The sequence below is a fragment of the Rhizoctonia solani genome, chromosome 7, assembly GCF_016906535.1.
Source record: "Rhizoctonia solani chromosome 7, complete sequence".
Lineage (NCBI taxonomy): Eukaryota > Fungi > Basidiomycota > Agaricomycetes > Cantharellales > Ceratobasidiaceae > Rhizoctonia > Rhizoctonia solani.
Window position 1 is genome coordinate 92,101 of NC_057376.1, and position 23,457 is coordinate 115,557.

Here is a 23,457-nt window from a genome sequence, read left to right on the forward strand (position 1 = left end):
AGATGAAATTGGATGTGGCGCCAGAGTCAATTAAGGTTTTGAGAGGTTCCGTTGGATAGTTTTGCATGATCAGATCAAGATAGAGCAGTGGCTTTTTATTGGAATTGCAAGCAATAGAGACAAATTCAACAACTGATTCTGATACATGATTGGCTATAGATGTTACCAAGGGCTTGACGGCAGTCCTTGGCTTTATTCTTTTTCCGACTCAACGGCTTCTCCTATCTTGGCAACTTCCTTGATTGTGGCTTTCCAGCCATTGGGGCACTGCTTGATCCCATGTCCTTTTTGGCCGCACTTAACACAAAGGCCTGACGCACGGCGGCAATCCCTTTCTTCCGGGGTGACATAGTTGGGGTCCTCGGATAGGCGGACCCTTGTGGTGGTGGTGGAAGTAGTAGTGACGGGGGATTTGGCCGGTGCCTTTTTAGGTTGGTTCTCCTCATTTTCCCAACGAGTATTATCAATTTTAATGGAGGCGGCAAATATAGCCTCTAACTCATTGGGGATGTTGTCCTTGGTGGACAGGAGCTCCTTGACCTTCCAGTGGAGGCCGCGTGTGAACTGGGCAATATACGCCTCCTTGTTCCAATCTAGTTCTGCTATGAGATTGCGGAACTCTGTGACGTATTCAGACGTGGTTGTGGTCTGAACTAACGCAGCAATCTTCCTGGCAGCCGCCCTCTTTGCGTCTGGATCAGCAAAAGCTTCTTTGAATTTGGCCGTTAAGGCCAAAATGGTGGTCGGGGGTTGTCCTTTGCCCTTGATAATGGTCCCAATGATGGGGAGAGCCCAATCGGCAGCCTTGTCGGTCATATGGTATAATATCCATACCACCATTTGCTCTTCCTCATCAAATTGTTCCCTATGCAGGGCGGCCCAGAGAAGCATTTGGTCCAGCCATTGGGTGGCTTTGCGGCCCCTAATATCACCCTTGTAAGGGTCCGGGAGGTCCATTTTGGGTTGTTTAGCGCTGGATCCTGCGTCAAAGGGGGTGAGGGAGCTTAGGCTCCTAGGCGTTCCGCGAGGCTCTTTTTTGGGAGCTTGCCTGGGTTCCTCTTCTTCTTCTGAGTCAAACCCTGTACCCCTTGATGGGCGGAAGGGGTCCTTGAGTCCAGGCCTAGCCGTGCCTGGAGTGTGGGTTTCTCCTCCCAAGTGTGTGGGAGGAGTGACAGGCCCAGTCGATGGGCCAGGCTGGGCTTTGGGTGCTCCTTGGTCTTTATCCCCAAGGAGGTCTGCGGTTTCCTTGCATATGGCCCTAAGTTCAGTGATTTGCTGGCTTTGGGCGCAAATTTGATCCTGCAGGGACCCAACTGTGGCGGTGAGGGCTGTGATAGCCTTGAGGAGAGCGGTAGGGGACGGCTCTGGTTCCATCCTTGGCAGGTCTCTTGAAGAGGGAGATGGGCTGCAAGTGGGTGGTTGGGAACGGGGTGGAACAGAACGACGGCTGGAGCGGCTGGAAGGACGGGAGTATGGGTGGGGGACGCCAGAGTGTGTGGATGGAATGTTTGAGACGGCGTGGGGGGACTAGGTGCCTGATACAGGACTTATGAGCGGTTTTTACGCAGTGTGTCTACGCTAAACCCTTGCGTTAAATACCTAGCGTTGGACAATCCCTACAACAAATCAGCAGATCTGGCAATTGTGATACAAGCGGGTTTTTTGCAAGCAGGTAATTCAGCTGACTAGGGTCGCTAACTGCAGAGTTCCGGCGAAACTCATGGTATGCAGACAATAGGACTTGTTAGCCTTATAGCAATTCGGTACTACGTGGGGGTGGGGGACTTTTGATTATTATGTCCCGCAAGGTAGCCCCAATCACGGTTTTTTCCCTTGTGCTAGTACTAGGAGTCTTCTTGTTTGTCAATCAAGCCTACAAGAAAGTCAATTTTACAATGTTGTACGCCAACTGTAAGGTTGGGTACTTGCTAGTGGGCGGGCGCTTACGGCCGTACTACTACTGACAAGGTTGGTCTAACTATCTATCTAGGCTATACTACTACCACTTAAGGCGGTCTACTACTTCTATGCTACTGCAAGGGGGCCTTAGGCCTGGGAGGTGTGGTGAGTAAGGTAGAGGGGTTGCTACTGGTGACTAAGGGGGCCAACTACTTAGCTGGCTGGATGTCCTCCTCAATGAGTATGAGACAAGGTAAAATCGACTTGGTGTCTCCAAGCAATTTCCCTGCTGTCTATATAGACAAAGCACACTAATTACATGGTCTGTGCGCATGAGAGAAAGAAGTATAGAAGACAAATGAGAAGCATGCTGCGGGCTGCGCAGAAGCGTGGATTTCTCCTAAGCGCCCTTGGCACGGCATCTTGGCGCGGCATCTCGGCATAATAAGCGCCAAGATCACGTGATTGGAAAACATAAGATATTAAGTCCGTAAAAAATACTAAAAATAATAGAAAATTCAGGCGATTCCAATGGTATATGTAAGGAGGTTATAACATAATGCATCCATTTATCCACTCTTATATATTGACATATACACACAAGCCTTTAACAGCTTATCTGCGCATTTACTTTAGTGATTGACTCACTGTAAATAGCATAGGAGGTTATTTGGCGCACTAAGACCATAGGCCAGTCCCAACAGACACAGGGTAACCTATTAGTGTACTTACTGCAACCCTGTGCCCCTTGACTGTCACAGTTGTTGAGTTCAACATTGAGTATAGTGCAACAATACTGTAAGGATTGTTGTGATTGAGTGATAGTGTTTCAATCCACCATAACCCCTATATTGTAGATATCTTTACCTACAATATCTCATAAATCCTAGATATATTTTAGGTAAACCCCATAAGTCTTAAGTCTTACTTAAGCATATATAAGTCCTATACTTATTAGGCCAATCCTATAAATCCTGTACATTAGTCAGGTAACCCTCTTACTTAAGGTACTATCCCAGAGACCTTAAGTATACATACCCTTAGTCACTTAGGCTTAAGTAACATTAGTCTAAGGTACTATACATAACCAACCACCTGCACTTCATAGTTGCTAGACTATTTGTTAGGAGTTGTTATTCCTGATAACCTAGCCTATATTGTGCATATATTGTGTGCATATATTCTGATTCTTAATACTAGTTCTTAGTTATTCCCATATACATTTTGTATATAATAATTCTTTCTTACTCCTGTACTTACACAACTCTTAACAGGTCCCACAAAGGTTGCAATTGGAAAGAAAAATTTTAAAAGCCTTAGTTTGCATGTTTATCTTGTTTATTTATTACAAGCATGATAATGTAATCAATCAATAAGTACAGATTAAAGCAGGAAGCATCATATTTAACAGGATATCTGCAAAATAAGTTGTGCTTTGCAGCCATTCCAGGGCTAGAGGGCTTTTAATAATTGCTGTCATAAACAGAGGAAAATAGAACTAGCCAGAATTGAACCAGCTTGACCACTAAGCCATAGAGCCCTATTATTCCTCTGCTGACAACCCATGATTACACCTGCAACCCCCCAAATTTGGGCTTGGGCCAGCATGCAACCACTTGTACTGGTCATGTGACCGTGTCCAGGACAATTGCAGCTGCAAAGAATAACCTTCAAAAATTTTATTTGCATGTTTGTTTTGCATATTTGCCACTAGGATTATTGGGGTGTAATTCATAAGTACAAAATTAAACTGGAAATACCACATTTATTACAGGCTTGAATCAAAAACCTCTCTGCTCTCCTCACCAGTACAACAAATGTAGTCAGACTGAAGTTAATAAAGTGGTATAAGTAACACTTTTTTTTACTTGAAAGGAAGCCTTACATTGTTTGTAAACTCCATCATTATTTGAGTTATAGTTTCCTGTTCAGTGCCTAGAATACCTATTGAAAAAGTATTAGCAGTATCCTTGTTTCCTTTTTATTTTTTTTACCTTGGTCCTCAAAAAAACCTTGTGTTAAGATAGGCTCTGAAATCTCCTTGTTCTTTTCAATAACAGGATTTGGCTTAGATTGTGTTGGAAATGAGTCTGGCACAGGTTCCAAGGTGATCTTTCCAGGTAAAGGGTAATAACATGAATGGCTTAGAGGGTGGTGCTTGAAGCAGTCCCCAGATGCCTTGGGACTCTTTTCTCTCTTGGACAGATATTTAAACCTCTCTGTAACCCTATCTATATCACAATCAAACTTGTCCAATAGTTAGTATTCTGGAAAATAGGGGAACAAAAAGCGGGATGATTATATCAATATGAGAATAGGTTGTTGTTGATGACTATGTGCAGATGTTCACCTGTTTGGCCAATGCTCCTCTTACTACCATATCTGGCATTCTTTTCCCTGCCCTTAACCACTCCCCTAATGATAAAGTAAGTGCAACTCAATGCAGACACATATGACCACTTACTATCAATTGCATCTGCCTGTTTAGGGGGAAATCTAGACCGGGTCACAGCCATTGGAATTTTGAAGTATTCAAAATGGATTGGAGGAGATCTACACTGGGCAGAACTCTTGTAGGAGCTCCCCTTTTTATATCCTTTAGTTGTGGAACCCATTGGCAATTGGTTGGAATCTGACTAACCCTTGACTGCCACTCTTTCATCACAAATTTGCAATTGCAACTTCTACATGTGGCTGGCCATGTGTACCCTTGATTTTCATTGGTCCAGCTCATGATGATTCTGTATTGTTGTCAAATTGATCTTGCACCTAAATTGCGCCATTGCTTATTCAGGTAATGGTGCCTGTCATATTTTTGTGGTTCTCAGCTGTTGTCAAGGGAACAATGCTGTTATTGACCAATAGTTCAATATTTTCTTCCCTTCTTTTGACTTGTGCCAATTAGGCAGGGGAAAGATATTTCTATTTTTGGTATAGTCCATCTTTGTCTTGCTCTAGAAGCACCCTCTTTTGCATACATCCCATCATCCCCACATTCCATGACAGACACTCATGACACAATCAATATACATTTGTATTCTCACACTATCCATGCAATGCCTTCTATATCTGTAAGATGTGGGGTGCAACCACTGCAGATTACGCCACAACATAAGCAATAGGTATGTATCACATGGCCATCTTGATTTCCAGAGCTAAGACTTCAAAATTGCTCATCCCACATATACAGCACTTGATTGCTAAGTCCTGAAAATATGAGATGTTGCTATGTGTATGCATTGTAGCAATATGCTAATTGTTTGCAATCCACACCGTGAATGCTTCGACAATCAACATTCCACGCCTCGGCAGGTTCGTTATTGCGACCTAGTTTCAGCCATCTGTTACGGCGCGCCAATATCGACGGCCCAGTGATGCACGCCCTTTACCAAAAAAGGTTACGGAGTGTAATATCAATGGTATGACGGCCGGACTCGAGGCCGTACATGGCCCCTGGAGCCAGACACTGTGGCTGGGTGGTCACTCTGCTGACCCGAATTCTATCCGCTGCGGTTGACGCTCGTACTTCGACACTCTTGACTCGAGTTTGGTTCCTTAACGTTGGAATGGTGCTACAATTGTATAGTTGACGTTCGTCGTTGTCTGTTGTCGGGATTCCGTGCTCAAGTGGTGCAAGCCACTTGCGCTTACCAGTTGTTTTGTAGGTTGGTGCGTAGTTAAAGGAAGGCATGAAGAGGTGTTTGTCATACTGGTAAGCTCGATTGAGGGATCGGGTAAATGGAAAATATGGGACCGTCGGGAGTGCGAAAGACGGGCTTTACTGACGAGTCGAGCGATACATCGATGAATATGGTGGAATGGACATGGAGGTGCGTGTATTGGGATGGGATCACGGTGGGTGCTGTTTTTATCGGCTAACCCCCTTCATAGTTGGTGTTCGACGTTCAATTGGCTTGGTATTCTCGGCTGGACTGAATTTGCCTCTCGACCCGTGTGGACTGTGGACTCGAAAGTGTGTTTGGATTCACCCTGGCCTTTGGCTCGCCATACCCTCATCGTCCAAAGATCCGTCCTGAGAAAACGTGGACGTAGATCCGCTTATTCTGCCTTGTACGTCAACCAAGATGCCAGTATTTTCCGTACAATTGATTGTTTGTGAAGGATGGAGGATTCAGCAGTGCGTAGTAAATGCGACCTCTGCCAGGACCTTTATTAACGAATCTTTGGCCAGGCGTGCTAGGACCGGTCTTCAACATCCGGCTTGGGATGGGTCAGCAGATGAAGGCTATGCCTCAGTTGTAAAGTCCATCGTGCTACGAACATAGCATAAGCACCCAATGCATAGAGAGGACAAAATTTAACGTACTGGCGTACAGCGTGCTCGCCCGCGCCTCAATGCGGTCATGGATATTGCGCCCGAGTCCGGGATTCTAATTATTATCGAATCTAGAAATCGTTGTCATCCAAAGAGCTCTCTTTGTTTTTATCGCAAAAGTGAGTTGGTAGGTTATTGGAAGTGTCAGTGTTTGGGTTGAGTAGATGGTCCTAGCTTTGTTGATAGGAGAGTTGTAGTGTGTTAATAAGAGGACGTCTTTGAGCCATTGAGTAAAATGTGAGACAGCTCGAGCATGAATTGCAAGGTGCAGGATCATACATGCCGTATCGAGCCGATGTCTTCGGCAAGAATGCTATGATTTCACAAATCAACGTGAATTAGACTAGCGTAATGGGCTCATAGAGGCTTTTAGGCCGTTTGATAGGAATGTATATAGCTCCGTGAGGCGAGAGACAAACAAGGCTGGGTAAGATTACATTGGAGAAAGGTGTGCAGGTCGGAACATCCGGATCACCAGTAGCCGTGCGGTAACTCCCCAGACACTACGTCGGCGCGTGTTTGGAAGGGTGTCTGGAGTCCGGGGAGACAGCGTTGGTGGGACCACACGAAATGGTACCAAAGTTGGGCGGGCTAAATGTGGAGTGACATTCGCCCTAGAAGGACAGCGTAATGGAGACAATGAATCATAGAATTCCGGGGGTATTTTACAACAGTGATTTGAAACAGTCGGTGGCACTGGGCCTTAGTGTTAATCCACAATACAAACACAGCGAGAAAGGACATGGGTTCATCTGGAGCTATGAACTGAGGGCCACGTCAATTGGGTATGGGGTCGAGTGTGAAATAGGCTCTCACCTAGGAGCGGGGTTGGTCCCGGGTTGCGCGCCACCCTTGGATTCGAGCGCTGCGATCTCCTCGGCAGTCAAGAACCGGCCACCGGGACCACGCGGGCGACGCATAGCATGCTTATGGCGAGATTCGTGCAAGTAAGGCTGAAACCATATTATTAACTGGATATGAATACAATGAAATGAAACCTACCTTGCGTTCCTTGGACAGCCTATGGACCTCTTCCAGTCTCGCCCTCGCTGAGCGGCGCTTCAAGATACGATGGTACTGCTTTGCGTTCACATACAAGGGCTCTTCATCCAGGACTTCATGTTCGTCGTCTTGCTCAGCCGCAGTGGGACTCGTGGACCCGACGGAGTCGGCCGTGGACACCGAGGGCGGCTCGGGTTGAAATGTAGCGGGAGCCGGGGCCGGGGGAGGGCCTGGGGGAGGGACATACTCTTGCTGAGGCGGATACTGGTCCTGGGGATACTCGAGATCGCTCACAGCCACCGTGGCTGTTGGCTGTCTGGGCTTATTCGTGGCATAGAGTGGGATGAGATTGGGGTCAAGCGGAAGGTGGGAATGGGGCGGGAGATGCGGGTGAGAGTGCGGCAGCGCCAGCGAGGGATTGTATGTCCCGAATCCAAAGAGCGCTTGCCCTGCGCCGTCATGATTGGCTCCGTCGAGCGAGGCCATTCGATTGGCTCCGTCCTGGGACGCCATTCGATTGGCTGGAGAGAGAGGGATAGGGATTGGTTGGCCTCTTCAACCACGCCCACGGCACGTGATGTCCGGGATCCTACTTGATATTCAGAATATCTTGGGTCTGTCACCCGTTTATCTCTGTTGTCGCCTGCTCACTATCTCCTTGTAGACCTCGCACCGACGAATTCCGTCGATGCACTTGAGGGATTCGATGCTATCGCAAGTCTAAACGAACTCTTCCCCGATGGTACGGTTCGTTCACCCTTCCGCACACACCCACACTTACTGAACCACGGACAGAGGCAAGCCTTGTCCGCGCCTCGGAAATCCAGGAAAAGCTCCACCACGATGTCACTCAGATTCAAACTGAGATAGACTCGCTCCGGGCCGAGTTGCGCAAGGACCAAGAGCCGGCTAGGATGCAGCTAATACAGGAATTAATAGCTGTACGTGCGCGGGTTTTGCATTCTCTTACGGGTGTTACTAATACCATGATTGATTGTCTAGGAACTCCTCGCTCAAATGTCGCGAATCCGAGAGAAAGCCACTGAGTCCGAGGCAATCGTGCGTGACATTACCAAGGACATCCAGGTCCTCGACTTGGCGAAACGTAACTTGGCACTCAGTGTTACGGCGCTGAAGAGGTTTCAGATGCTTGGTGTGCTGCTAGTTATTTATCCCTCGAGTAGGAGCTGATGAGTCGAGAACAGTGAATGCATTAGGTCAGCTCGAGAGCATGGTCAAGGAAAAGCAGTACAAGGAAATCGCTCAGACTCTGGGGGTACGTTTCTCTCTTTGACATTTGCCTCAATCTAACGCTGTAATCAGGCAGTAAAAGAGATATCCCTGTTCTTCAAGCCTTACTCTTCTATCGAGCGAATCTCAATTGCGACCAGGAGGCTTCAAGAGCTACAAGGAAGCGTCCGAGCGAGTGTGGAGAAGGATTTCGATGATTTGTAAGTCTGGATGCAACTAGTTGTTTCTAATATTCCTTGATCTTACTTTCGAATTCACTTAGCTTCTTACAAGATCCCTCTCGCCCTGTTAAACAGTCTACAATTGGCGAAGCATGCCTGGTGGTCGACGTGCTCGGTGACAACGTGAGGTACGTGCATTACCACCATTCCAAACTACCAGATCTAACGTTCATTGTCATACAGGAACGCAATACTGGACCGTTATGCCTCACTCGAACTCAAAGAATACCGCCGAATCTTTAGAAACACTGACGAGGTCGGTGCTCCACCTTTTCTCCCCTAATCCATCTCTCACATATGAGCAGGCCGGACAACTGGATAACCTTTCCCGGCGCTTCGCCTACTTCCGTCGTGTCCTCCAAGCCCATGATACCGAGCGCGCAAGGGCTTTTCCTCAGAGCTGGAAAGTCGGCGAACATCTCACTGCCTGTTTTGCCAGCGCGACGAGAGGCGATCTGGTTGTAGGACTGGAAGCTGCTGCTGAAAAGGCTTCTTCTATCGGTATGGCATTCTCTCTATCTGTTCTACCTTTTAAGGAGTTTGAACTTATATATGGTGTATGCGTAGGAGGGGGTGGTGCTAAAAAGGGTCTCGCGCTCGGAAGCCTGAGTCGAAAAACTGAAGAGCCAGAGAACAAGGCTGGCGTACCTGTCTTGACAGTGTCCTTACTCGTCGAGTCACTTGCGCAAACCAGAGAGTTTGAAAACGCCATGGCGAAGAAGTTTGGTGTTTCTGTGAGTTAGCTCTTTGATCAAACAGCAATTGTGTCGTATTTACGAGTGAGACGTTAGTTCAAGGAACTTGTCGAAGGTGTTCCGCTCCCTGGTGGAACGGGCCAAACACTCTCTTCTGCATTCGGAAAACACATGTCTGTTTTCGTCGATGCGCAAGACAAGTGAGCTTACACCCCGTGCCGCGCATAACATACCCACTCACTCGTCATCCTAGACTCATTTCCGACCTACTCGCATCCCACCGCGGGACTAATGCCCGCTCCTCGCTCGACGCAACGACCACACCTTCGGATCCAGACACACCCGCTCCAAGTCTGCTCCCGTCCAGCACCGAGTTGTTTTTCGCGATCGGAACTGGAATGGATGAGTGTTTGAAGCTGGGTGGTGAAGGTGTTATGAAGCTGATGTGTGCGATGTATAAGAAATGGCTGAAAGTCTATGCCGGTGAGTCGGGACTTTGGGGAGAGTGCGATGAGCTGACACTCGAATAGAGGACGTGTTGGTTGCTGGGACAAAAAAGTATGTTCATTTTCCTATTTTTATTTGGGAAATTAGCCTATACCACGCATATAGATCTGGACAAGAGCGAAAGTCGATAGATACTCGATTCAACCCATCGGAAATTCAAAAACTATGCATTGTCCTTAATACGGCTGATTATTGCCAAACGACTGCTGGACAGGCAAGCCCTTCCCTCCTGATAATAATATGGTGCTCATTCTTTTCGTAGCTTGAGGAAAAGATAAGAGATAAAATCACAGAAGACGAAGGTGAAGAGGAAGAAGGCGAGTTCTCTATGGCAGAGGAACAAGAACTCTTTGTTTCGTAAGCGTCGTTGCCCCCTTTTGCTACCCGGTCTAACCTTCCGAAGGGTGATATCCACATGCCTCACTCTCCTTTTACGAGAACTCGATAACACAACCGACCCATCTTTCCAAACGCTCCTCAAATTCAATTGGGGGAGTATCGACACTGTCACTGGCCCAAGCGCATGGGTCGAAGAACTTGGGACCGCCACGGCCAGCGTGAGCCAAGTGATTCACGACAAGATCGAACCGAAAAAGTACGTTCGGAGCTTTTGCGATCGTGCAAGCAAGTAAGATTTAGGACAATAACTGGGCTACTCGATTTGACAGCTAATGATCATCGGCCTGATTTTAGCGCCCTGGTTACGCGGTTCACAAATGCGCTGGTCAAGAGTCGGCCTATCAAAGGGCTGGGTGGTGAACAGGTGAGTCGCTCGATTTGTTACCGTTTCTACGTATTCTTTCTCACCATCTACTCATTGTTATATTGGATATATGTGATGAACTTTCCGCTCGTCGGACTGGTGCTCTGGAAAAATGCTTATTCCGCGTAACCCTTACCAACGTTACTGCTCCCGACGTCGTGAATCAAGCTTCTGCTGGACCTTCAATCATTCAAATCAAGCCTTCTCAAGATTCCAGGATCGGGCGCATCAACTGAATCGATGTGAGTTGTGCGGTGGCATTTAAATATTTTTTGAATGGTTGCGGTGCATTTACTCAACGTTTATTTTTACAAGGTACGCTCGTAATGTAACCAAGAACATCTCACGCTTGGAGACGCTTCTCAAGGTCATAATCACACCTGTCGTAAGTGCTCGTGATGACGAGGCTTGGATTACCCATCTCATTCAAAGGTACCAAGGATCCGCCGGATGCGTTTGTACTAAACTATATTTATTGATTGGGGACTCGTCATTTTCAAACTTCCAAAAGGTTCGTCCCTGGATGCGCGTCATGCGGCTGAAGGTCCAGTCCTAATGTGGGGGCCCCTCTACAGGTACTCGATCTCAAGGGCACGCCAAAAGCCGAACAAAACACCTTGCTCGACACGTTGTTGACAATAACGAGCACTCGAACTGAATTAGGGTCCGAATCGTTCCTGACAACGCTGGATATGGATCCTGGATCTACTTCAGCTAGTAGTACTACTGAGGCTGATGCTCCAAGGACGACGGAAACCAGGCGGGAAGTGTTCAGCGATCTTAGAAAGCTTGTGAGCTTTACTATGCGCAGAGAGCGAGATAAGACTGTATCCGGAACGTAAATGCATATGTACACGAATGTCCATCAGATCTAGTAGTACAATTAGAATCTACCAAGAAGAATTGTCTGTAACCGTCATCGCTTCATCACATACATCGCAACATTGCCTAGAAATCGAGGATGAATGAAATGAGAATAAATTTAAATAGATCCAAGAAAATCCCAAGTATGCCGTAAGAAAAAAATGAAATGCCCAAATAGAAATGTGAAACTGTGATAAACGCATGGGAACAAATCGATAATCACTCTGTCGCATCACGTCTCTGGCCGGAGAGGCGACCTTCGGACTGAGTACGCCGTACCTCTCTGGACCTCCTCTCGCCACCTTCCCTGCTTCCCGCGCCGTTTGAAGAAGGTTCCTCGGGCAGCCGCCCTAGCAACCGAAGAACCCTCTCACGCGTCTCTGCACTTGGCTCTGGGCGATCGTTCATTCCACGGGGTCGGTTGGGACCAAGTATATCCTGAATACTCAGGACTGATGCAGGTGTGCGCGGGACAGCTGTTCGTGGGGTGTTTGCTCGTGGGGTTTGCTGGAATGGTGTCGACGGACTTTGGAGCGCAGAGAGTTCGGCAACGGGCCTGATGGGAGCGCCCAATCGTGAAGGAACAATGATGCTCAACGAAGGACGGTCGTAATCTTTAGGAGGTGGAGCAGGTGGCGGTGGCGGAAACAAGGGTGATGCTTGTGCAGGAGTAGGGAGTGAAGCTGAAACGCGATGTGAATATATGCGCTGCGGCCATGGTCGAGTAGGTGGACCTTGCACTGGTGACCCCAATGGTGAACTGACATAGGATTCTCCCGGAGATTGTCGAGTTCTTGTTCGAGGGGATAACTGTAAAGATGGCAAGCCATACGTTGGCGCTGGTTGTGAGCTTGATCGTGCATGGGCACGTGCAGGAGGTCCGATTCCCAGCAATTTCAACCCGTGAGGACTAGATGCTATATGCCTGTCACCAATTAATGTTTCAGCCGCACCAATCCGTCCAGAAGGTATACCCGCGGCAATTGGAGGCTCGCCTTGGCTTGTGCGCCTGCTTGAAGCAAAATCGTCTCTACTGTTGCGCCTGGTATCTATGCTCAACGGTCGGACTGATCCATCGAAACTCGGCCTGCCGCCGCTAGTCCCCCCCTCTGTGAAAGGACCATGGGCGAATACGACCGTTGATGCGGCAGCACTATTTATACTTGTGCCATCCACATATATACTGGCTCGATCTTTCGGGGCCAAACTGCTGGAGGCTATTCTTGACGGATAGCGCACGGCGAGTACAGGCATTGAAAGCGAACTGGGACGAGGAATGGAAGTGACAGCAATAGGAGGTGCAGCGGGTGGATGGATATGAATATTCGGTGCCCTGTGACCAGAATCCGAGGATACATGGGATCTAACGCTGGCTGTCTCGGGCTTAGTGCTGTTCGTGTTTCTCCCAAATACGAGATCATGCATGCTTAAATGGAAGGGCGAGACAGCACGATGCTCCAAGATGTCGAAAGAAGTCTCCTGGCGTCGGATATCTGCCAGCGGGAAGTCGTTTTCGTAGTCCTTTGGGGAACTTCTTGGCCTAGAGCGGTTTCGAGCTCGGAGCAAATGGATTATTATGATCAGCAAAAGTAATATGATTGCCGGCAGTACTGTCGATAGTGCAATCACGGTGCCTGCCGAAAATCCCCTTTGCACTACGGTAGATGAATTTGTGAGCAACCCTTCCCCTGTTGTGAGCGATAGTGGGAACGCAAACAAGGATGTACCAGGAGGCTGTGATGAAGTCATTTCATTGAGACGAGAAGCTGCTGGTACAGGTCGAAAGTAAGTTGAAGAAATTGTCGCGGTCGTCAAAGAGCTGGACACGGTTCCCAATGAGCTAAAACCAACAGCATTTAGTCCACAATAGCATAACGAAGTGTAATTCTAGGTTATTCACGAACGGCAGTCTTGGGAGTGCTGTGATCATTCCCCGTGTCCCGTCATCATTACATGATAATTGTCGGCAGGCATCGGCTTGAGCAGTCGTCTCGTGCATCAGGTATCTCACGTTTTGTTGAGATCTGAAACATTCCTCGTTTAGTCGACGTCGATCATTCGGCATTGTTCCACCCATTCGTTCGGAGGGAGCTGCAATTAAGGCCAGCAGTTAGTCGAATGAGGACGGGAACAGAAACAAAGGTCGCCAAGGACATCAAAGGGGCATGGCACCAGGCGCTCGAGTTTGTTATCCAAAAGGACATTCATATATTGGCCGAGGCGATGCAGCGCAAATGGTTCAGACTCGAGACCAAATTTTGTAGAGATGAAATATATGTGTGGATCCCCGTTCCCGAACACCCCGAAATGAAGCACATACCCATCGCGGCCTTCGTTCCGACTCCACCCATCTGTCGGTGATACATGCGTATATGGCTCGCCGAGTCTGGAGGCTCGCCGAGAATCTCGACGCTCGATCTCTCACTACAAATAGCCATCAGTACCCCTTATCACAATACGACTTCAATCGTCTGACCTGGTTGCTATCCCCAGTACATGCCTATCCAATTGGTTGCCAGCATCCTGAGATTTTCCCAATTCGGCCCTGGCCGGTAAGAAAATAGGGGCTCAGCCTTTCGATGCTCTGAGAAACATTGAAAACTTACTGTATGCTTGAGAACCATACATCAGGAGACTTGATTTTGCGCCCAGTTAATGAATGGATTGGGAGCGAACGTCATTGGAAGATTCGAGTCGGAGGTATATTTCTTACTTTGCCTTGTACTCTGGGCTTAAAGAGTGGTATCAGCCGTGATCCTTTTTGTTCCGAGCTTCGTCTTGTCTTGTCGATTGATAAGAAGGCAGTGTTACTTGCGGCCCGCCGCACCCTAAGCGCCGGCATTCAGAGGCCCAACCCTGCGTACTCAAATCGGGCAAAAAGTCCAAATAAAACTTAGAGAGGAGGTCGAGTATTAGTTGGTATCTCCATCTACTGCGGTATATATGACCGTGTCGCATGGTCCGTGACGTGGGGCAGTAATGAACATCCTGGGGAAGTCTGAGCACGCTTCGAAACTACCCTTGCGTGAACTTCAGCCGGTTGCATGCAAGCCACGCGACGGTGGCGATGCTGCATAGGGACTATAGTCAAACTCAATGGCCTGACAAACCTTCGCGGGAATACTGAAGGTGGGCAGCACGCGAGAAACCCGAGTGGTATGCACGCACGGGGCCGACTTTAGATAATCACTTGCTCACCATGTGGGATTGCAACCGCTTATACAATTTTGGTGCTAATTCACTGTCTATTTCACATCTGTTGCATCAATACAATCAATACCTGGCAGCGTTGTAAAGCATGCAGCGAGAAGAGCGGGTATCATATCGCGAAGTGTGTACATATTGATCAAGACCTAGGCATACGTTAGCGATAGTTCCTTGATATTTGCTTTGCACGCGGAGAACAAAAAAAGGACCAATCGACGCACATTTTATACTGAATATGGTCAGCAGCTGGTCGCTCCCCCTTACTCTCGTATTTGATGGCGATGTCCAAGTCTCGATTGTTCCTTTGGTTAGGTGCGCACGTTAGCGTACCGACTATTTCATCTCCGGCCTACAAACAAGGGTGAGTAGTCACTCAGTGCGGATCTTTCAGTTTTTGTACCTTGACGGGAATGACGTCTTTGGTATAGAACACTGTTTGCCTTAAAAGCAATTAATTAGTATCAGGAACAATTTCAATAGTGATAGACAAGGTTGTGCGGAGAGTTTACTCAAGTCCGAGGCGTTACTTACTTCCAATGGGTGTATTTGGCGTGTGGGCCAGTACTGAACTTGACAGGCTTGTGAGCAGCATCGAAGCAGATATCAAACCAAGCAAGGAAAGCATGAATATCTAGCATAAATACCGAGAGATCAGATGTTGCAAACCAATTCCATGATCAAGGACCTACAATCTACGCGCTCAGCTACTAACGTGAAGTCGGTGCTGAATGTCAGATCTTCCTTCTTCACGGTGCGAAGATCGATGTGCTAAATTCAAAGGGGGGGAGGGGACAATTAATAGGGATGCATCCACCATGGGCATAAGCCGCTGACCTTGATTGCGCACGGTTTGGTGACTACGGCCTTTAACTCGACGGTGTCTACTAATGGTTCCCGGAGTGCGATATCTTTGATACAGCTGTAATCAAAGCCGTAAACATTGTCCCAGACTAGATTATGACATGTCAGATTTACGAAGGTGAGGCGACGTTTGGTTCTCACAGTTGATCTTTTCCTCTTTGTAGTCCTGATCTTCAATTGCTGCGAGATAGATCGTTGCAGTATCCGGGAACAACAAACCGTCCGGTGCCTGAATCAAACTAAGTGACCGGGGACTCTCTCTTCGATTTTGTTCGCACTAACCAAATACTTGTCCCGAGCCAGGAGAACCGTATCCAGCATACTCTCATAGAGCCTCGGAGGCCATTAGATGAGCAGAGATCACGTAAAACTATGCTCACAAAAAGTATCCCATCCATTCACTAACGATAATGTCAAATTGCTGGAAAGGAAGCTCAGCTTCTTCGAGTTTTCCCTTGACAAGGGTGATGGCTGAAATTTTCAATTTTCAATGAGTTTCATTAATTATAGAGGTGGAACGATGCAAAAGATGATGGGGTAAGGTTCGACGATTGAATGTGCCACTTACTATCTTTAAAACCATTTGCCTCGATAATCTTTTGTGCCTGGTCAATAATATTTGACATATCAATCTGTTACCGTGAATAACCACAAAGTAAATGACGGAGATACTATTAATCCATCGACAAATCCAATATTATTTAGACGATGGCTCACCCCGACCACGTGCTTTGCGCCTGCCTTAGCAGCGAACATGCTCAAAATACCAGTACCGCATCCGACGTCCAACACCGTCTTCCCCTTGAAGAGGTGAGAGTTGTTGTACATGGCATTCCGGTAAGAAGTCGTCCGCACGGTGTCTTTCAACATTTCCTCGTGGATACCTGGATGACCGGTTAATTATCAGTCATCTAATAAGCATATCTATATTGACTGACCGAAATGGGCATAGGAGTCCGCGTAGCTGGTTGGATTTGTCAATAACACGCTTGCGAAGGTCGATAGGAAGCAAGAAACATACTAGTCTTTAGAGGTCATGTTTTCAGTCTCAATGCGATCTTCTTGCATCGCGGAAGAGCCTGTTGCGTTATCTGACATAACTGTGTTTTGGATTTGGGTTCCGCAAAAAGACGGAAGGGAACCGAGTGAGATGAAGGTGGAGATGGGGTTGGCTTGCAAGCGCGTGATCGACCAGAAAAATAACTCGCATCCAAATGAAGGTAACCACGTGAACACGCGGCGGTGTCCAATGGCATTCGGAAAGTCGGCGTCGGCTACGTTATACGAGCCGGAAAAAGGACTTTGTCATCGTCGTCGATTGGAATCGGACCACGAGCGAACATATACGATGCGGAAATGCTGGGAATTCTCTTAGCGTTCATGAAAGCTAAACAAATAGCCGAAAACCAAGGATATCGTAAAATACGAATTTACTGCGATAATCAAGCCGCTGTCAGATCCATTGCCGACCTATCTCGACACCCGTGCCAGTTCACCTCCAGAGTTTTCGTCCCTGCCGCCAAGGCATTCGTAGAGGGACACCCCGAACGATCCATTCATATCACCTGGACGCCCGGGCACAGCGGAGTCGAAGGCAACGAAACAGCGGACCGGCTGGCGAACGAAGGAGCTAGAGCTACTCCGACCCCTATCTTCAACCGCACCATAACGTGGGCTAGAGAACAAGCCACACGGAAGACCGTACGATCTTGGAAGAAAGCGTGGCACGATCACACCGAGTCCAGAATCAACTCCAAATACTACATCCCCCGCCCTCCCGCACTAAAGTTACACCCGATCTTTAACACTAGCAAACTGGGCAGGGACCTCGAGTGCCGCCTCGTGCAGTACCTCACGGGGCATGGACATTACGGAGAATACCACGCCCAATTCCATCACGACGTCGATCCCAGGTGCGCTTGCGGGGAATCGGACGAGACCATATTTCATTTAACCACCTCCTGTCCCGCTACGGCGGGACACAGGGGGATACTTAGTGAGTTTTCCACCAATATCAATGACCCCACACTGTTTGGCTCCCTTGCAGGTCTCGAAGCAGTCGCAAAATTCATCGCCAGGACGGGCATAGGACGAAGACGAGGAGGCCCGCAGGCAACCGCTCAAACCATGTAGTATATACGCCCATAAGGCCGCCCCATCACCCCCGCCCTTACGGCCTCTACCCCGAGTTAGGCCTTAAGCCACCTGTATGTCGCCACGCGACCTTTTCCTTTGATCTCTGACCGTGCTACGTTCTCGTTTGGTTTGTTTCCTTTTGTTGCGTTTCTCTTTCTGCCTCCCTCTGTAGCTTTCACGGTTCGGTTTCTCTTTTGTGAGCGGTTTGCCTAGTTCGCATGTAGCTCCCGTATTGCTTATATATGGAAATGTATTAAAAAAAAAAAAAAAAAAAAAAAAAAGGTAACCACGTGACGATTCAGGGATCAGACCTCCCAAATTTAGTCTCGAGCAATCAAAGTAAATGCTTGCACTCTTCAGCTTAATCCATATAGGTCTAGATAATTACAATCACAATATTCTGCAATGTATCTGTACGTGTACATGTGTGCTATGATTACGGAAAAGCTCAGATATGAAAGCAGTGGGGCTGAAAGAACTTGGTGGTCAGTGGATCTGAGTATAATGTCACTCGGTTCATCTGTTGCAGTGTCATATATACCGTTCAGCCGGATTCCGTTTGAGACAAACAACTCACCCTATATAAAATCAGTTACACCGAACCTATTTTATGTATGCTAATACGCTGGGCGAGGTCGAGGCTCATACTCATCATCCGCCCGCGGAGGTGGTTTGCGCCTGTAATAGCCCGTACGTTCGTCCATACTAATAGGATTTGGCTCCATGCCTGCTCCGCGGGGTGGATAGGTATCATCCGGTCTGGATCGTTTCATAGGTCTGATTCCTTCAACCTCTACTGGTCGACTGAAGCCACTACGAAAACCATCAGCGTATCGTGGAGCTCCTGGGCTGGGTTCCCTCCTATAACGCGATGCGTAGTCACCTGTCGGCTGAGTGAACTCATCTCGGAGAGGACGAGCCGCATGGCTATTAAACATTCGAGACTCTAGGCTATCACGCCATTGGGGATCCATGTTGAAGCGATCTTGAAGCTTGGGCTTAGAGTCTGCCGAGCGCTCCCAGTCCCTGGAAACCCAATCTACTCGTCTAGATGTAGTGTCATAAGGGTTATAGCGGGCGCTAGGAGGGTCAGGTAGGCCTTCTGGACGGTAGCCAGTGCTAGGATTCGCGGGTAGTGTGCTCGATCCGAACGGTGTTCGGTCTCGAATTGGAGGTGGAGGGCTTCCCCGCGATAGTTGTGTGTGTAATGCACGCGAAGGCGCACGACCAGACCGGCTGGTGTCGCTGCCCATGCTATACGAGCCAGTAGCTCTCATTCCCTCAGAAAAAATAGGAGATGACGGACGAAGGTCAAAGCTACGAGTTTCAGTTCGGGGCATAGTGTATGCATTGTAATTGTCCATATCGAATTCATCGTACGTCTGCTGAACGGTGCGAATTTTACTTCGGGGGAGGGTAGCGGAGCTGTAATTGTCAAGACCTTCCATTTCATCAAGGGTAGCCTGTCGAAGTGCACGAGCCTTACTTCGAGAAAAAGTAGCGGAGTTGTGATTGTCAAGATCTTCGAGTTCATCATGGGTCGTCCGTTGAGTAGTTCGGGTTTCAGTTCTGGGAAGAGTAGCAGAACTATGATTGCCAAGTCCTTCGAATTCATCTTGAGTGGTTCGTTGAACTGCTGCTCGCGGCATTGAAGTCTCGCGAGGTGGGGATCCACGAGGAGGTGATGAAACTATGGGACGAGGTCGGGCCGACCTGGGGTCATCATATGGAGTATATTGAGGACGATATTCTCGGGGTGGTATAGAGTCCTTGCGCGGTCGCTGAATCTTCCCTGAAGCTGGAGAAAGTGGTCTGAAAGAAGGTGCTGGTTGTCTTCCGCGAGGGCTAGTTTGGAAGTCGAGAGGTGGGGGTGCATCCATTAAAGGGGTTCGCTGTGAAATAATGTCGCCATTGCCTTGTGCATTGGAATCAGAGACGGATGTAGCATGGTACGCTCGCGACGATGGATCACGTCCACGGATTGGGGAGACGCTAGGCCCATTAACTTGGTGGTTTCCAACATTCGCCGATCTTGCTGGACTTTTCTGACCAACCTTATCATCTTGCTTATCATCTTGACGATGTCCAACGCGTCGAGTTCTCTCTTCAATAGATTCGATGGCTTTGCTTCGAACCTTTTGGCGCCGAATATAGTCGGCTTTGTTGCCGTACTTGGGGTCATATCCAGCAAGGTCTGCGTCAACGCCTTGTGTGCCCTCAACTGCAACTCCGTCATCGGATGTGAGCCCAGTTGACGCGGTCGAGTTGGATACAAAAGAAGCCATTGATGACGAGGACGGATCTAATGCTTGAGATTGGGATCCAGCTAATTGATGAGGCGGTGATTCACGCTTGACATGTACTTCAGGTTCGGCAGCCTGATCATTCGAATCGACCATAGTAGGTGTATCAGATAGCCTTCTCTGATGTGCCACCCCTAAAGTATCTGTGAGTACAATACACACAAGAACTATCATGTAACATACGGCTACCAGAGTCTGATATAATAGGACTACGGAGTACATATCGACCAAGGGTTTGGGTTGGAGGTTGTCTGTTCTCAGAGCCGGGATCCCCGTCAGGCGGGTTGGAGTCGCTGGAGCCATCAGGATTCGCCATGTTCACGTCCTCCGGATGGGTGCTAGTTGCATCGGACTGGGTAATTTTGTCGGTATTAGCTTGCGATTTACCACCGCCATCTTCATTGCCATAATCCAAGATGGTCGGACCAGAGGTTCCCAGATCATCAAGAGCCGGTGGCGCGTTCCTCCGTTTGTGCCCAGAAGACTGAGGAACAGTCGGTTCCAATACAATCGATTGGTTGAAGGGGGTCCCTACAGGGCGGGAGCCGGAATTCAAAACAAGATCTTGTAGGTTCGATAAATCAATATTGGCTTTGAAGTAAGGGTGTTGCCCCTCTAGAATGGCCAGTTTTAAGCGGCGAAGGATAGCGATGTCCTTTGACTCAGTGGGGTGGTTTCCAAACTTATCGTCGTGAAGGAGTCCAAGAGCGGAGCTAGTATACGGTAGAATATTCGGTGGTGATACCCGAACTGCGGTCGTTGATTGATCAGTGCCACTCCTAGGAATAGGACCGTTGGTCTCCGAATTCGTAGACGTCAATCTCATTTCTTGGTATTACGGTATAGCAATCCAACGTCAAGCTCGGGCGACGAATATCTGGTAACTAGGAATATGATAATCGGCCTCAGTCAACCTTGCAGACTCGAAGCTCACCAGATCAAAAGTTATTCGCCAGCCGGGGAGTCCACGATAACGAGAATTCTGCGATAGGACTATTCCGGCTACGAGGACTAAAAGAGCCCCCCTCCTTTTTAATGTAGCAGCTGCGGTGAAGACGAAACGCCTGCAGTGTTTGATTTCGCCGTTCGTCGCAATCAAATACAGCTGGGAACGTTGGAACAAGGTGATTGGCACGTGTACCTGAGGCAATGCCGAATCTAAATGGACAACTGGATGCACTTTCTATTTCGATTGGGTATATATTTGGGCGCCCCAAAAGTTAGCAAGATGACGAACCAAGTGGAATTAGGTGGGGTGGAATGTAAGTCGGAATGTGTTCAAATTCGTCAGTGGTAAGCACACTGTCTTTAGGGCAGGCGTGATTTACGCAAACCAATGCACGTGACCTTGGTGGCTACAAGTGCCACACAGATATGGACATTTGGTAGCGAGACTAAAACTCAGGTCTCACAATCTCGTGGAGTATTAAATATCTTACCAAACTCCACTTCTTGGACTAGAGCAGTATGGTGAGTAAATGAGTTAGGAAAGTTGCTCAGTTTACGATTAATCTTTATCCAGCCTTGGTTTGCTAGTCTGCACACATGTATGGAGCACGAATGCGAGAGTCATTGTTGAGTCGGCCATTCGACTCTTTGAGAAGCAGTTAGCCCCAGAATTCATAGCTATATCAATGAAAATCTATTATAGCTAAATGGCAGTAGACGGCTGGGGCCACACAAGCATGATGTTACATACGCTGGTTTCTATCAAAACGGAAAGCATAGATATTGAGACAACCAACCCATAGGAGCCTCTCCAAGTTAAAATTAGAGTGGCAAGCGCTTCTTTCGAGCAGAGACATTCACTAATCGATCCCTGTATCCTTCGAACTCCGCATGTTATTCAATTCCAAATCGTTCACTTGAATCAACGAAGCGGGTAGGGGAGCGGATTTTGGTGAAATTTCCCATTTCAGCCCAGGCTTGAGCCCTCGAAATACCCTTGGATTAGCTTAATAGCATATCACAATATTGAAATCTCACCAGTGTCTGTAAGTTTAGGTGCTCCATGTCTACCTGGTGTGACTGTGCTTCGGTTCTTATTGATCGTTGAGCTGGAGTCAATGTTGTCCTCCAGTGCGGAACGTAGGGCCTTTGCAGCTATAAATGTTATTAAGAGGGTCTTCATTTTTAGCGATCTAATTTCAGCTGCAAGTCTGATTTAAGAACATACTTGAAGAGGCTATCTCGTTAGTCAGTTGTTGACCCAGTGCTGATTTTTGAATGATAAGCGAAGTCTTCGGATCAAACACAGATATTTATCTTACAGTCACCAGAAATAATTCCTGTATTCATCATGACTGGTTTGCCGTGGTCAGAGGGTTCAAAAGTTGGTCGCTTTCCCGAAAAAACCGTCCATTCAATGCTAAGCATTATTGGTTCTCTCGCTGCCTTGCTGCACATCACTCACCGGCATCTCCCCTTGTGACATAGCCTTATTACGCCCTTGAGTACTTCGTTGCTAGGTAAGTACAAGATAAGTTAGCTTTTTAGTGGATTTAACTCGAAGGCTGAATAGCTTTACTTCGACATCTAACTTCACATCTACTATCAACTTGAGGATCAGGTTCACTTGGCCATTAAATTGCCACCAGCGGACGGTGTACGTTGCCAGTTGATAGTACGCAATCCCTTTAAGCTCGCTGAGCATAGATTGCAGTTCCATCAGATCGAATGAAATCCTATAGAGAGCCCAGTTAAGCCAATTACTACTGTGCCGTCGTTGAAATTATGTATGCTCACCGTAGTATAGAGTTATCTAATCGCTCCTTGTCTTTATCGGACAGATATTGATTAATCAAAATATCCCCTCGCAGATCTTTGAGTTGTGTATACTGAGTATAAGCGCTATCGTAAGTTTTCTGAGCGCCTCCTTTCCCGCCACGATCCACTGCTTCGGATATCACAGTCCCGCCCATGCTAGTAGTGGCAATGGCGAGGCCAGCGATCTCGAATCCGGTGGGCATTCTGGTTAACTATCGTATGGAAGATGTGAAAGACAGGTGAGTATTGCTGCAGGACAGAGAGAGGGGAGGGGGCTTTATAGATGTAGCGCACACCTTCATACACAGAATACAGATATGCCCGTAGGTATGTTTTGTTTGTTTTCTGTATTCTGCAATGATAAGCGATTGATTGTGGACATTTAACTTTGTTCGACAAAGGTGATAGCTACGTTATTCTCTACCAGTTTAAATTTTAGATCTTCATCATTGTTGTACTCGATATATCAAAGCACAACATTTTATACAACCCAGCTATCCCCAACATATAACCAGTGGACGTGCATAACAAAGGACTGATAAAATTAACCTAATATGGAAGACAAAACGTGTTTGGACTTCTTCACAAGCTTTGGGCACGTGATTTTTTTTTTACCGAAGACAAGTTGAAGTTGTACACGTCAGAA

At 47.7% G+C, this 23,457-nt stretch overlaps 7 protein-coding genes across 7 annotated transcripts; 3 read left to right on the forward strand and 4 right to left on the reverse strand.

The window, feature by feature from the left end:
- Window positions 1–192: 192 nt before the first annotated feature.
- RhiXN_06200 (Retrotransposon-derived protein PEG10) lies at window positions 193–1,374 on the reverse strand (the record flags this gene model as incomplete). Its single annotated transcript, XM_043326016.1, has 1 exon — window positions 193–1,374. The coding sequence occupies one exon, from the start codon at window positions 1,372–1,374 to the stop codon at window positions 193–195; it is 1,182 nt and encodes a 393-aa protein (XP_043181448.1).
- A 4,272-nt stretch (window positions 1,375–5,646) lies between these two features.
- RhiXN_06201 (uncharacterized protein) lies at window positions 5,647–6,162 on the forward strand (the record flags this gene model as incomplete). Its single annotated transcript, XM_043326017.1, has 5 exons — window positions 5,647–5,729; window positions 5,791–5,872; window positions 5,953–5,970; window positions 6,022–6,037; window positions 6,092–6,162. 5 exons carry the CDS (start codon window positions 5,647–5,649, stop codon window positions 6,160–6,162), a joined length of 270 nt encoding a protein of 89 aa, XP_043181449.1.
- An 831-nt stretch (window positions 6,163–6,993) lies between these two features.
- RhiXN_06202 (CCAAT-binding transcription factor) lies at window positions 6,994–7,750 on the reverse strand (the record flags this gene model as incomplete). Its single annotated transcript, XM_043326018.1, has 3 exons — window positions 6,994–7,000; window positions 7,052–7,188; window positions 7,238–7,750. 3 exons carry the CDS (start codon window positions 7,748–7,750, stop codon window positions 6,994–6,996), a joined length of 657 nt encoding a protein of 218 aa, XP_043181450.1.
- A 64-nt stretch (window positions 7,751–7,814) lies between these two features.
- On the forward strand, window positions 7,815–11,516 carry RhiXN_06203 (vacuolar protein sorting-associated protein 53; the record flags this gene model as incomplete). The annotated part of the gene is made up of 19 exons (XM_043326019.1): window positions 7,815–7,851; window positions 7,902–7,979; window positions 8,033–8,178; window positions 8,240–8,390; window positions 8,443–8,513; window positions 8,561–8,688; window positions 8,751–8,837; window positions 8,893–8,965; window positions 9,015–9,443; window positions 9,501–9,604; window positions 9,658–9,887; window positions 9,935–9,962; window positions 10,017–10,083; window positions 10,174–10,268; window positions 10,315–10,539; window positions 10,605–10,674; window positions 10,843–10,916; window positions 10,990–11,185; window positions 11,250–11,516. 19 exons carry the CDS (start codon window positions 7,815–7,817, stop codon window positions 11,514–11,516), a joined length of 2,556 nt encoding a protein of 851 aa, XP_043181451.1.
- Window positions 11,517–11,757: 241 nt separating this feature from the next.
- Window positions 11,758–16,704, reverse strand: RhiXN_06204 (methyltransferase domain protein; the record flags this gene model as incomplete). Its single annotated transcript, XM_043326020.1, has 16 exons — window positions 11,758–13,378; window positions 13,443–13,629; window positions 13,859–13,962; window positions 14,015–14,083; window positions 14,967–15,094; window positions 15,146–15,185; window positions 15,277–15,376; window positions 15,435–15,513; window positions 15,580–15,695; window positions 15,748–15,835; window positions 15,889–15,940; window positions 15,987–16,077; window positions 16,175–16,238; window positions 16,324–16,490; window positions 16,545–16,570; window positions 16,628–16,704. 16 exons carry the CDS (start codon window positions 16,702–16,704, stop codon window positions 11,758–11,760), a joined length of 3,009 nt encoding a protein of 1,002 aa, XP_043181452.1.
- Window positions 16,705–16,962: 258 nt separating this feature from the next.
- RhiXN_06205 (RNase H domain-containing protein) lies at window positions 16,963–17,739 on the forward strand (the record flags this gene model as incomplete). The annotated part of the gene is made up of 1 exon (XM_043326021.1): window positions 16,963–17,739. One exon carries the CDS (start codon window positions 16,963–16,965, stop codon window positions 17,737–17,739), a length of 777 nt encoding a protein of 258 aa, XP_043181453.1.
- A 620-nt stretch (window positions 17,740–18,359) lies between these two features.
- RhiXN_06206 (uncharacterized protein) lies at window positions 18,360–23,014 on the reverse strand (the record flags this gene model as incomplete). Its single annotated transcript, XM_043326022.1, has 9 exons — window positions 18,360–20,179; window positions 20,229–20,844; window positions 21,911–21,978; window positions 22,032–22,148; window positions 22,222–22,260; window positions 22,316–22,385; window positions 22,459–22,509; window positions 22,573–22,729; window positions 22,791–23,014. The coding sequence occupies 9 exons, from the start codon at window positions 23,012–23,014 to the stop codon at window positions 18,360–18,362; spliced, it is 3,162 nt and encodes a 1,053-aa protein (XP_043181454.1).
- Window positions 23,015–23,457: the final 443 nt, after the last annotated feature.